Source organism: Zosterops lateralis (assembly GCF_965231275.1).
Source record: "Zosterops lateralis genome assembly, chromosome: Z".
Taxonomy (NCBI): Eukaryota; Metazoa; Chordata; class Aves; order Passeriformes; family Zosteropidae; genus Zosterops; species Zosterops lateralis.
Window position 1 is genome coordinate 78,049,219 of NC_139800.1, and position 14,147 is coordinate 78,063,365.

A 14,147-nucleotide genomic window follows, 5' to 3' on the forward strand; every position below is an offset into this window, starting at 1 on the left:
ATGAGGCTTTTGTCATTATGGCTACAACATTATATGCTAGTTTTAAGGATATTGTACAATATTATTTACTTAATCTCAGAACTTCTTGGAAGTCACAGATCCTTCCACTAAATTGATAATTGGTGGTACAGGGATGAAGTTTTTGGTTGAGACTTTATTGTCAGCAGTCATAACTATTTGCCACAATCTAAAAATGCTTTAAAGCTGTAACTATTTTTAACAGGGATAAGTCAGTGATTTTGCTCCAGTTGGTACTGATCTTTTCCAGTTCATTAGCCAGAGAGATGTTAGTTCCTCTGTTGAGAGGGATCTGCGTGGGGACAGTGGTAGCCTACTCAGGAGTGAGTTTGTTTGTACTTTTCAGGGGTCCCAATTCTAGGGTCACTCATCAATACATAGAAACTTTTGAGAATTACTGTTTCATTGAGATGTTAAAAACAAACAAAAATTCCTAAAGCCTTCCAAAGCCTCAAGTTTAATGTTGGGAGGGGCAGAACAGTCTCTTGACAGTTCCTTGTCTTTGCCATTGTGCTTATCCTCTCCCTAGCAAGTCAGAACAGTTTTCTCCTGCACCTCTGTGCCCAGATGTGAGCTCACTGTGTGCTGTATCTGGTCCCACCAGCACCAGAGTGAAGGAGCTGGGAGGCAGACTCCAAGCTCCTGCTGACACTGCACTAGCTCAGAGCCTGGGTGAGGGTTGGCATCAGTTCTGGAAGCCCAGAGTGTCACCTGCATGAGTTTGCATCTGGATCATAAAGCCTTTTCATGCCAGCTCCCCTTGGGCACAGAGCTGGGGGGGTGAATTATCATATCTGGCTTTTACATTTTCTTCCTTGCTTATGGTAAAATTTGCCTTTCGTTATTACGAGTTGCAGGTAATGAAAATGTGGCCTCAAGAGCTTGTTCACTGTGGTTAGAATGTCATGGTGTTTGGCTGTGGTTGCTTGTTTTAGTAAGGGGGTTCTTTTTAAGGTTTTGGTCTTCTTTTTTTTTTCCACAGTGGGGATCTGTGAGGCTAAATTGGAGTAATTTTCCATGTCCTCAGCAGTTTCTAGACTGTGCTAAGAATATGCTTACCTTTCTGATACAGGCACAAACATCCAGATAGAGTGAGATACCATTAAGAATGCCCACCCTGACACGGATAAAAGGGTATTTTTATGGCATTAATCTCTAATTTACTGTGTAGAGCTGTTTCCAGCCTGCTGAATCAGAGGATATCAGAGGATACAGTAGAGAATGGGAATTAGTCATGTTGAACAGAATTGAAAAGAGTAGTAGGGTCAAAACCACAAGATAAAGACTTTGGTAATGAGCAATGCCCTTAGGAAACTTATTCCTTCTAGATCATGTTCCTTAGTCTTTCTCACAGTACAAGTAACATACCCAAAGAGTGTTAAAAGCATTTTAAGGTAGAAAGCAACATGCAATAATGTCAATGCTGTGGAAGGGGGTAATTAATGCACAGCAAAACATGTTCCATGTTGTCCAAGATAAGCAAGTATAGACAGATGATTCCTCTGGGCTAAAATCCCAGAGGAATGGCCTAGGATACAGCAGATGGAAGTGTAGCCCCTTCTCCTTGCTGCAGCTTGGAAACTTGATGGAAAAGGAGGGGTTGCAAATGGAGAGGAAATAGTGGCTTGTGCTGTGCCTGGGCTGTCCTCCTTGGTGGGATGGTCTGTCAGAGGTGGACCTGGCACAGCATCTAGCCTGCAAACCCAGGGCCGTTTCTTCAATATGCTGCTGCTTTTGTCCTTCTCAGGCCGAGGAGCGAGTGAAGAAGAGTGACAGCATCCAGCCCTCCCTGCAGTGGCCGGCGGCGCTGGGACACGAGGCCACCCCACAGCCCAGGATGGGATCCGGGAGCAGCTCCAGCCCCTGCACCCCTGCCCCACAGAGAGCCCTGGTAGTGCAGGTACTGCTGCCCCTGCTGGGGAGGAGAGGCTGGGGGTAGTTCCAGGCAGGACATCCCATCAGAAACAGAATTCCCTTCTGGCACAAATGGCTGAGACCTGTGCAAACCAGCTCCGAGGTTTTGTGGTGCTGCTGCTGCTGCTGAGCTGTATGTGGAATTATACTTAAGCCCTGCAGATCAGGGTTAGATAAGAGTTATTTTTTATGCTTGATGCCTGATTGTTGATTCCACGAAACTCCTCTCAGATGTTTCACAGAAAGTCTGAGTGACAGTGCTGTTGCAGTCCCTGGATGATGTATTATTTATATGGTGCTGTAAAAGTATATGACACTTTACAAAACAAGTCCAAACCTGAATTTTTTATGAGTGAAGCTATGTAAACAATCAAGATTTTTATTGATCTTATGAAATAATCTGTAAGTATGTGGAGGTACAATAAGGAGTGATGCAGAATCAGATTTTATCTCCGGATAGAGCCAAGAAAGTCTGATTCTTTTAAAACTTCAGTATGAGTGGTAGAAGTGAAATCTAAACAGTACCTATATAGTGAAAACATTCTGATTAAGTTCTGCATTGGAATCCTTCTCTTAAAACACTTCACTCCTGATATTTTTGCCAGTTCTGGAAGAGGTGGTTCATGGTTCTCACAATGTGCCCAAAAATTGGGCTTCCTTTCAACATCCTACTGACACTGTATGAAGGAAGTAGCTTGGACTGCAGGATTTTTTTCTTCAGTCTCCTGTGAAAAGACTGTAAGCATATGTGAGCAAAAGAAAAACAAAACAGCAAGCAAAAATGGAATAAATTACTATAAGTGTGAGCACAATTCATACTCATTTAGCCTGGATATCGCCACTTGTTCTGAAGATGTTCAGTGTCAGAATAATCTTACTGCTGGTTCTTTTTATATAGTATTTCATTTTTGCATTCATTCATTCATCCCCTCAGAGAGGACATACAGTCATAGCACTGTTTTATTTTTGGCAGCTCTCAGTTTCAGCTGAACTCTTGGATGTGTGGGTGGGTGGATGGATGGACAGGTTTTGTATGCATCTCTCCAGTTGGCTTCTGTGGGATTTAGGTAGTGCAACCCACAGGAGAGTGACATTCAGATCAGGCTTAGGCATAGTTTGTGTGCTGCTGTGGCATTCTGTCACCTCATTCTGTGCTGGGTCATGGAGTCAAAGAGGGAAGGTCAGACTGCAGAGGAGGATGAGTTATTGGTTGCAGCTCAGCTGCTTTCAGAGCATTTCATGCTGCCTCAGCAAAACAGCAGCATGGGCCTGTATGCGTCTTTGAGCATACCTGCAATTATGGGTTATTACTATGAGATCAGGTTGTATTATCCTAAATATTTCTTAAATTCACTGTTGATTTTGCTTGGCATGAGCTTCAGGTGAACATCCTGCATGAAAGGTCACAGAGTCATAGGATGGTTTGGGTCAGAAGGGACCTCCAAGAGTCACTTAGTCCAACCTCCCTGCCATGAACAGGGACATTTTCAACCAGATCAGGTTGCTCAGAGCCCCACACAGCCTGGGCTTGAATGTTTCCAGAGATGGGGCATCTGCAGCCTCTCTGGGCAACCTTCTCTGGTGTTGCACCACCCTAATCATATGAATTTCTTTCCTTATTTCCTAAAATTCAGGGCTCTGACTCTACCCTTTGCCTGAGCCATATCCTTCAGGACTGTGAACTCCACCAGTGTGTGATCCCTGCAGCCCCAGCTGCCTCCAGCCTTGAATTCACTGATTAGCTCCCCTGTGCTGGTGACCCCCAGGACCAGTATTGCATTCCCCCTGGGAGGGCTGTCTATCACCTGGCTGAAAAAAATTATCCTCTGTGCATTCCAGGACTCTGCTGGATTGCCTACAGCTCACCATGCTGCTTTCCCTGCAGATATTGGAGTAGCTGAAATTCCCCACCAGGATATGGGGAAGCTGCTCTCCCCTGTCCTGCTTTGGTTTGTGCCCCAGAGCAAGTCTCAGAGTCTGAGAGTCTGGGAGGTGGATAATATCTGGCTCTTTGTGTCTCTGAATCACAGCCTCCCTGTGCCTTTCCTCTCCAGGTTGCTTTGCTGTTTGGTGATGATGGAAAAAATCACCAGAGGCAGATGTTGTGAGCAGGAAGGCCTCATTTCACCTGATAGCTTTTACCTGGAAAAATATTTATGTGTGTGTCTTCTCACATCCTTTTTTTTTCCAGGGCCTGTTTGTTGTTTCAAGTCACAAGTGTTGTAAGTGGGCTGAGTTGATGGCCTGGCTTGCAGCATCAAATCACTGGAGAGCTATTGCAAGGTCTGCAAGAAGGACATTTGTATCTTAGCCTTGGGCAGAGGCTGGCAGCTTCCCTGAGGCAAATATTTCAGCCCTGTAATAGCAGGGGGAGCAGCCATAGCTTATTGCAGGGCATTTGGGATTCTTCAGGAGTACAGTGGCTGTACAGAGGATAGTCTTGCCCTGCTCAGGTGCCACTCCTGGGATGAGAGGCTGCTTCACCTGGGACAAATGACCATTCCTATGCACCCTCTTAGTGCTTTAGTGTTTTGTAGCACCTCTCTGAGCTGCTGAGGGGAGTGGCGAGGAATGAAGCAGCATTTACCAACTTCTTTCACATTCCTTGATGGAAACTACACTACAAAAAATTTATGCTGTTTGGAGTGATGGAGTTACTTAAGGATAACAGCAGCAAGTGATGCACAGTGGTTGCTGTGTGATTCCAGTCCCTGCTGGGAGGTGCCCTGGTACCCCCTCACAAGGCAGAGCTCCAGCTGACAGTGCATGTGGACAGGGAGAAGCCAATCTGTGCTGCTGCCTGCTGTGTTCACATGGAGACCACATGAACTTCAATGGGTAATTTATAAATCCCCTGAAGGGTTATTTTTCCCTTTGCTGGTTGGGAGCAGCTGTTGATGCTAATGACAGCATGTTTGGACATGCTGCCTGCATTAGCTGGATGAGGTGCTTAGGCAATACAAGTGATGGGTCAGGTAGTCACCTGGAGATTAAAAGACACAACAATATACTTGTGAAGTTCAGTATCTGGGTGTCTAATTGATTTAAAATAAAAGTGAACTGTGGAGTTAAAATGCAGGCTGAATTCATCACGGATGCTGCCCTGAAGAACTTCCAGCCAGGTTTGTCAGAGGGGGATCATCTCCCAGCACTGCTCTGCTCAGAGAAAAATGACTTATTATTTTCAACAGTGGTATTCTGTGAGATCTTATGGCACAGCCCTGGATGCTCAAATCTCTCTCAAAATTATTTCACTGAAAAACTTAACACAGCTCCTGAGGTGAAAGGAGTTTAATTTCTCAGCGCCTTACATCCTATCTGTTTGCTGAGGGAAATGTGAGATACTACCTGTTCAGAGTATACCAATTCCACCTGCTTTGTACCAGGTTTGTGTTTGCTGCAGTACAGTGGCAGATCTGGCTCTCTGGTTGTGGTGGCGTGGGATGAGCTGCTTTGAACTGCTTGCAGAATTTCACAGAGGCTTCTTGAACAAAGACACTGAGTCTGATCTTCTGCCCAGCATGCCCTGCTGCCTGAGTAGTGGAAAAAATTAGCTCACATCTGAAATGAGCTCCATTTTTAATTAACTCTTGTGGTTTTCCTGTAGGATTTGCTAGGTAGGTCTTCTCTGTTATGTGGGGTGATGTGACTGAATCAGAACACGAAGACTAACAATATTACAAGAGCTAGCTGTGTGTAAAGCCATGGACTGCCTTAGTATCCCAGAGTACATCTGCTCAGAAGTTTAGAAAATTCCTTTTTCTTATGCTGTTTCCTAACAACACTTGCACTTAATCTGTCTCCTTTATGTAGATTCAGTTCAAATTAGTAACTTGGGCATCATCCAAAAAGCAGTGCAGCCTATCTTTTTAAAACTTCTTGCTTCTAAATGGTTTTAATCTAACTCTGGTAATGAGTCTTCTGTGCTATATCACCTTATGTTGTCATTTCATGGATCAAAGTGTTCTTTTCCTTAGCTCAGTTACATGCCCCTTTATGGTTTGAAGACACACAGTAGGTGACACTTTCTCTACTAGTGCTTCCTGTGCATGAGGAGAGCTGCTACTCTTTAGATATTACTTACAAGAAAAACAATTTAAGGTTCAAATCTCAGTAGTTCAGAATCAGTTATGTGGGGAGGTTTAATTTTTTTTCCCTTTACAAACCTAAGGAGAATATCAAACACTGATTTGGGGGGTTATCTGAGATGGTTTTGGCCTGCTTGTGGAAGCAGGTGGCTGTTCCTGGCTTTACACAGAACCAGTGTGCTGGATAGAGTTTGGATTTAACTCAGTCACTTATATCATGACTCAGCAAAGCTTTTAAACACAAATACTTTTCTGGTAATCAGCAGGACTCAAAGGCTGGAATTTAAAAAGAAATATATGTATCTTGTTGAAAAAGTAGCAAGGAAAAGAAAATCTTCCTATATTCGGATAATAATACACTTGCTAAAAAACCTGTTTCTGTACCCACAATGGGCACTTCAGGTGAACACACTGCTGCTCAAATGAGTCTGGTTAACTAAAAGCTATTATTAGAGACAATCATGTTAGACAAAAAGGTATTTTGAAAGGACATAGATTATGAGATGTTACAACTGCTGAAAAAGCTGTTTTCTGTAAAGAGAGTCAACAGAATGTATTTTCTCAAAAAAGCAGGAAAAGCACCTGAATAACTTAAGTGAACTTCTCAGGGCTGGCTTTGGCAGTTGACTTTGCCATACTGGTCTGGGAGGTTGCAATGAGACGTCTTTGACATCTTTATCTAGTTTTAGAATTACTACCTGTCAATATTTAATTGATGTTGAACATTGTTCCCATGAAATTTAGTCTTGTGCAGTTATAGAGAGTTTGTAATCCTATTCTTGGAAGCTGTGTGAAGTTCTGGTTACTGTGTTTTACTGTTTAGAATGGAGAGACTGGAGAATTTTATCTGACAAATCAATAAAATACTCATCTGAGTCATTCTTTGGGGCAAGAGTCTTGCAGGTGCCTCTGATCTAAGTTGTGGTAACTCAGTTGTGTCACAGGAGTTTGAACTCTGACTCAGACAAAAACGGCAAACTTCATTCTTAGGCCTCCAAGTGTTGGAGGTGCTGAACTTGCCACGTGTTTGAGGAAGAGGCACCTCCCAGAGAGCCTTGGCCTAGCACTGCATGGGAGATCAGATGTGGAAGCACAGAGTGGTTCAGCTTCAGGCATTTCTCTAATACTTCTTCTATTTCTGTAATATCAAACTGGTTCTGGCATAGCAGTCCCTGCAGACAGGCCCACCTCAGACAGAGTTTGTGTTCGGTCTTGGTGTTGTGTCCAGGAGGATTTCTCATTTCAAGGAGGCAGTGTTCTTATATTCTCAGTTGACACATTCTCTGAGTTGCCTCCTCTTTGGAAGACACTGCTGTAGCAGATCATCAGTGTATAGATTTCTTCTTTTACATACAGAAAGAATCAGAATGTTGAATATTTTAGCTTGAGTTTTTCACTGCTTACTTCTTGTTCCCTTAGAGCGAAGACTTTGTAAGGAAGTAACTTGATTCCTTCCCCTTCCTGTCCTATGATTGGGGTTTTTTCCTATCCTGGTGCTCTAATTGGACACCTTTGGAGATGTTTTAAACAAAGGCAGCTGCAATGGGATCACATGAATTTGACCACCCATGAGGGTGTAATCTGAACGTAATTTAATTCTTTCTTACATTCTTGAATTCTCAAGTTTGATCTCTTTCTCTCTTTTCCAAGTAATTGAAAATTTGTTTCAGAGGAGGGCCAGAGTCCCTTCATAATCACTAGAGCACTTAAAAGTGTTTGCAGCTGACAGTTTGCCTCCACTGACTGTAGGTTGGTAGTGGCCATGCATAGAATAGCTTAGATACCAACATCTAGGTTGGACAGGTGGGTTCCCACAGTGATCGGACTGTGGAAATTCCACAGTGGAAGCATTGTCCAGGCTTGAATGAAATGTAGTGACTCCACAGCATTTCCTGCATCATCCAAGTAGTTAGTTCCCTGTGCCAGTGACCTATTTGCTTCTCCATCGATTTAAGAAAGGAGGGTGTATGTGGGTGTGTGTGTATATATATATATATACACACACACACACACACAGAGAATAGATTAGTTTACTATTTCTTTTTATTGCACCCTTCACCTTGAGATATTTATACCCAACGTGCTGGAAATTAATAACTCACTGCACAGTGAACAAGGTGAGTAGGGCTCTATCCAAACACAATACTCCTGATAGGCTCAGTAAATATTTTATCTCCCAAGCAAAACCATTGATCTCTCTTGAGACTGTGACCTGTTAGGTAGGCAGGGAAGTGCAATTCAACGTGTGTTTTGTTTGTTTCAAGTGCGACAATTTCCTGCCTAGTAAGGAGGTGTACCACAGCAGCTCCCTGTCAGACATGGTGACAGCACCACTCAGCCCCGGACAGGATGATGTGTTCTGGAGCCACAGCAAAGAGCAGCCCCCAAAGGTGGGTAAAACTCGGGGCGTTTGGCACTCTTGAGGGGGGTTGGTGGCACTGCAGTGTGTAGTATTCACCCTCTGCACTTCACGAAACTCTGAAAATCTCGTTGGTTGTGTATGGACTGAGTCACGCCAATCTAGAAAAGGGGATGCAAATTTACAGGCAGGTTGGTGGTGTGGGTTTATGTGTATGTCATGGTTTGACACTGGCCAAAAGCCAGGCACACACAGAAACCTTTCACTCACTTTCTTTGGCTGTTAGCTGGGCAGAGGAGAGGGGGAAAAAATGAATGAAGGGCTCATGGGTTGAGATGAGGACTCGGAGAAAAACACTCTAAGGGCAAAATAGGTTCAAATTTAAAGGTATAAAGTAAATTTATTACTAACAGAGTCAGAGGAGGATAATGAGAAGTAAAATAAAGCCTTTAAAACACATTTTTTTCCCCTACTCCCTTCTTCCTTCCCACTGACAGCACAGAGAGACAGGGCGTGGGGGTTTTGGTCAGTTTGTCACTTGAGATCTTCTGTTCACTCAGGGAGAGGAGTCTTTCCTCTTCTGTGCTGTGGGCTCCCTCCCTCAGGAGACAGTTCTCAATGAACTTCTCCAGTGTGGCTCCAATCTCATGAGCAGCAGTCCTGCCAAAACTGCTGCAGCATGAGTCCCTCCCACGGGAAAAGAGGCTTTCTGAAACTGCTGCACCGTGGGTCACTTGTCCTCAGAGTGCAGTCCTCTAAGGGCAGGCTGCTCTTGTTTGGAAGCAGGGGCCCTCTCTCTCTATTTAGGTCTCCCACTGGATCACAGTTTTCTCTGCCATCCCCCTGCTCTGGTGTGAGCACTTCTCCCACGGGCTGTGGGTGGATCTCTGCATCCCCCATGAATCCCCAGGTGTTGTGGGTGGATTTCTACATCCCTTTGGATCCCCATGGATTGTGGATGGATCTCTGCATCCCCCATAGATCCCCATGGGCTGTGGGTGGATCTCTGCGTCCCTGTGGATCCCCACAGGCTGCAGGGGCACAGCTGCTTCCCCACAGCCTGCAAAGGAATCTCAGCTCCAGTGCCAGGAGCACCTCCTCCCTCTCCTCCTCCACTGACCCTGGTGTCCCCAAGTTGTTTCTCTCACACGTTCTCACCTCCTCCTCTCCTCTGTCTAGAAGAAAAGCTGCTGTTTGTGGGTACCATTGCCAACAAGTTCCACCAGTTTAAAAAGATTCTTGTAGGGTCTCGCAGTGCTGAGAGGTTGATCTGCACTGTTTTGTGCGCTGTTTTGATTTTCTTCTTACATATATCATCACAAGGGGGTTACCAACCTCTCCAGCTGGGCCAGCAGCATGTCCATCTACAGAGCCATCAGAGATTGGCTCTGTTGGACATGATGGAAGCTTCCAGCAGCTCCTCACAGAAGCCACTTCTGTGGCCCTTCTGCTACGAAAAACCAGCCTGTGCCAAGTCAACACAGTGTATAATATCTGCACATGTGTAGTATCTGCAGGATCTGTGATTGCAGACACACCTCTGTTTTTAGACCAGGTATTTGTAGCAACACATTCAGTGAAAAAGTCTGGCTTGTGGAAAAGCTTGTTAATTTGTGTAATTGAGGTGATGGCGTATTTCTCTTTATAAGAGAATTTCTAAGAACAAGTCCAAGACTATTTGAGCAGGAATTCGTATGCCCATGTGTGTATTTATTTTATTACTTTGCAGTTGGTATTGGGGTCTGTCTCATTCCCAAGCCTGTGGTAACAACATAAAGTAATCCACCTGCTGGGGAAAGCTGCATTCAGTGAGTGCAGATGCCTTTCACTGTCTGCTTTAAATATTGACCAAGAACAATACTGATTCTGAGAAGAGGTGCAAACCTCTTTCTGTCTGCACCCTGAAAGACTGCACCGGCTTGGAGCAAACTGGAAGCACCTGCTGCTGACTTGCAGCTTCCAGTGCTGATATCCTGGAATACCTTCCCATAGGTCCTGCTGAACTATTGTTCATTTCTGTTGGTTAGTCTTTTTTTTTTTCAAATTACTACAGGATAAGCATTAGGTATATTGACTGAATCTAAAATATCAATAGCAAACCTTGAAATGTTTGATTAAATCCTTAAGGTTCCAGAAAGGACAACCTCAAAATTTTACAGCAGGGATCAGCCTGGCCATCAAAGATGCCTTCCAAGGTAAGCTCTAAAGTGTTTTATACTTACACTAAAACTAAACTTACATGTATATTTTATTTACTTACACTGTGCTTATACTGTGTTTTATGCTTAAACTAATTTTTTAATACTGCTTTATTGTCAATAGGAAAACCCAAGTATCTGGCAGGTGCTCTATCTCAGTCCCAGTGGCATTGGTTTCAAAGGAGAGTCAGGTGTCTGAATGCTTTGGTGAGGGGGTTCTGGCCTCAACTCCTTGTACAGACACTTTTAATTACAGCTTGTGCTGCTTGTTTTGCCTGATAGTAGCTTGAACAAGCAGCCTGTAGATGTATTGTGACAATTTTGGCAGTCTGCCCTTAAGGCTGGTGTATTATTTTCATATCCCAGGAGAAAAGACCAAGGATGTCTAGAGCTCAGCAGTGAAGGGTAGCCTCCACTAGATGTCTGATCAGGGAATAGAATGGGTTGGAGAGACTGGAAAGTGAAGTAGATTTAGCTGAAATAACAAAGTGATGTTCAGCATTTCTGATGAGTCAGAGTCAGAAACATCGTCTGAAATAACTGTCAAGTGAAATCAAGCCCTAAATGCTCTCTCACTTGGGAATTACAGGAGGTAAAGCAGAAAAGAAATATATAAGTAATTGTCAGTGTTACAAATGAGTGACTTCTGGGACTGGGTTTCTGGTTGAGCCACTGGCTTGGCAACTTATTTTTCTGCCGATGTGTCTTCTAGGAAGATAGTGGAAGTTCTCTTGAGTTGTAAAGCCATGAGATTTTGGAATCAGGACTGACACAGGTCTGAAGAGTCCAAGGGAGATGTAATGTAGAAGGATATTTTGTAATGACTTGGAAATCTCTGCAATCTCTCAGGATGGCTGCCCAGAGGAAACTTTCCCCTCCATCTTCTGTCACTCCTGGGTGGCCCTTCTTGGAGCAGCAATGAAGATAAAAGTTTTGTAACCCAGAGTATGATCTCATACTGCAGCAGCAGGGAGCTGAGTCCAGTGGCCCCAGGAGCTCTGTTCCAGTCTCTGTTCCTGCACACGAGAGTCTCATCTGCTTTTTGTCTTTCTGTTTAGCAATACTCACCAGTCATCCCCCGGGGGACCTGCTCTGAAGCTGAACAGTAGCAGCAGCACTCCTGGCACCAAGCCGTGGGAGATGGGATCTCATCAGAGCAGCTGGTCAACCTCAGGTGATTCCTAAGTCAAAGATCCATCAGTCAAAATGTACTAAACTCCTGTCACACGAAATGGTCTTCTGCAGGGTGTCAAGTTCTGCATTGCAAATGGGATGTGAACTTTAAATGACGTTCTCTGGTGAGAGGCTTTTGAAAGCCCTCTGGATTTTATGGTTCCATGTTCCTAAAATATAAGCACTTCCTCTTTTGAGTCAGAAAACTGACTGTGAATATATTTTCATATGGAAAATTTGAATTGCCTCAATTAAGAACTGAAAAAAAATCATTTCTGTTGCAGTTAGTGACACAATTGAAACTCAGCAGAGCCAACATTCCAGACGTACAGATGTAATTCAGTACTGATGTTCACCCATTGGCAAATTCTGCTCTTTGCACTCCCCAGTGATAAGATGATACAGTTGAGCAGCTGATGTAGACTAATATTTCTGCACTCTAATAATGTACTGGCAGCAGGAAGCATAAGTCTCTCTCTACAGCAGATTATGAAATATTTCTCCAGTATGCTTTTATGCACAGGAAGATAGTGGAATTGAAAAAAAAAAAAAAAAAAAAAAGCCTGAAAGAAGTTAAAAGGAAGATAAAACCATCTGATTTAGGCAAAGTACAGCTTAGTAAACTGCTTTGCTGTCCCTGGTCATGGTGTAGGAATGCAGCAGGTCGCTCATGATTGTGAAGTTTTTTGCAGTACAGATTCTGGTTCCTGAGGTTCTGGCACATGGAGAAGTGGACAGCTTTTTTCCTCTCTTGCTGCTCCTACAGGTGTTTTCTGTGGGTCAGTTCTTGTGTAGCCCCTTGCAAAGCTCTGGTGTGTCACAAGGCCTTGCATCCAGGTTGGCCACTAAAGGTTGGGAACATGGAGAATCACACATGCCCAAAACAGGGTGGATACAAATAATGTTCTGAAACCACCCCAGTGAGCTTATGAGGTCATTTATTTTTATATTGAGGTTTACATTGTTAATTTAAAAGCCCTTGATAAATGAGGAACAAATTGCTTATTTATTACACTTACACAATCAAGCCAGTTTTGCTTTTACTAGTTACACAGAATAGGAAGCTTTTCTTCAAGAGAAATCCAAAGTACACTTTAAATTGCTTGGGTTTTGTTTCTTTTTGCTCCTATGTCATTTTGTGTTTGAATAACAGAGTTGAATAACATGCAACAGCCCAGCTCAACTTTGCTGAGTCCACATGATGTGTAACTCCTGTGCTGTTTTGGCATGGGGAAACAAAAATCTCACCAGCAATGGAAAGAATAGAAAACCTCCCTTGTGATTTTAAACTGTCTCCTTGAGTTCTTAAGTGTCATTAAATTACAGCTAGTTCTGGCATATGGCATTTCAGATAGAGTTTGTTGCTTTCCCAAACCCACAGGGATAATGAATTGGAGGAAAGGGCTATAAATACTTTAAAGCTAATAGTTCTGCTGAGTTGCTTAGGTGCTTATTGACCAGTAAGGAATTCTGAGTTTTGAAAGCTTTGCAAAATGGATGAAGACATGAAACCATTGCGACAAAACTAAATTACCAAATATGAATCCTAATTTGTGTAAGCTTGAGTTCTCCCCACTTAACCTGCAAGGAGTCCTGTTGGTAACAGTGGGATAATTATGGGAGAAACTGCTGAAAAAGGCAAGAGCTGAGCAGGCCAGTGTGTGTCCCAGGGCAGGGTGAAGGACTTGCCTTCCTTTCCCTTGTATCAGGGATTGTGAGCAGAGCATCCCTTCAAGGCTTCTTTTGCTTTTTCCAGTGCTTACAGGCAGTGGGAGGGGGCAACAGTTCACAGGTAGATTTGCAGTTTAGCACAGCTGTTTGCCCTCAGCCCAGTTGGGTTCAGATAATCAGACTCTTTAGACTGATTTTGTGTAACAGTTTTATGAAGGCCAAATCTTGGCAGCACCTCCATTTCCTCCCAGAGGTGTATAAGGGGGTCAAGCTCCTGAGCTTTCTTGCTCACTCCCTGTTTGCAGTCACAGGAAATAGCTGCATGGCCCTTTGGTGCTGGAATATGACCAGCAGGTGCTGATGTGATGAGCTGTCTCTCCTCAAAATGAGGATCAGAGGAAGGGATTAGGATGCCCTCACCTTTTCCCTTGTTCCCTTCCCATGGAACTACCTGATGTGCAGTGATGGGAGTATGTTGTCAAGGGTTTCGGTTGCTTGTCTTACTCTTGCAGCATTAAAGAGCACCAGTATCAATTTATGTACATAATATTGCAGCATGCAGAACCACTGGGAAACGAGCAATGAGATTTTCCTTTGCAACAAAGAGAAAAGAGTAGTTGGTCAACAGAGACTGGTATCTGCTTTGGGTCTTAGCTTTGTGTGCTTGTCTTGCTCTCTCACCTACTGCATGTACATTTGAAAAAAGAAACTTTTGGGTTTTTTTAC

The 14,147-nt window shown here is 43.7% G+C and overlaps 1 protein-coding gene across 4 annotated transcripts in view; it reads left to right on the forward strand.

Annotated features, from left to right (window-relative positions):
* Positions 1-14,147, forward strand: part of LOC310922867 (mitogen-activated protein kinase kinase kinase kinase 4-like) — a 93,006-nt gene that overhangs the window by 52,911 nt on the left and 25,948 nt on the right. For all 4 annotated transcript variants that reach the window (XM_083883786.1, XM_083883783.1, XM_083883784.1 and 1 more), the window contains 4 exons: positions 1,766-1,918; positions 8,285-8,410; positions 10,507-10,574; positions 11,636-11,751. In XM_083883786.1, coding sequence (XP_083739912.1) covers positions 1,766-1,918; positions 8,285-8,410; positions 10,507-10,574; positions 11,636-11,751 — 463 coding nt within the window. The remainder of the gene's footprint in view (positions 1-1,765; positions 1,919-8,284; positions 8,411-10,506; positions 10,575-11,635; positions 11,752-14,147) is intronic.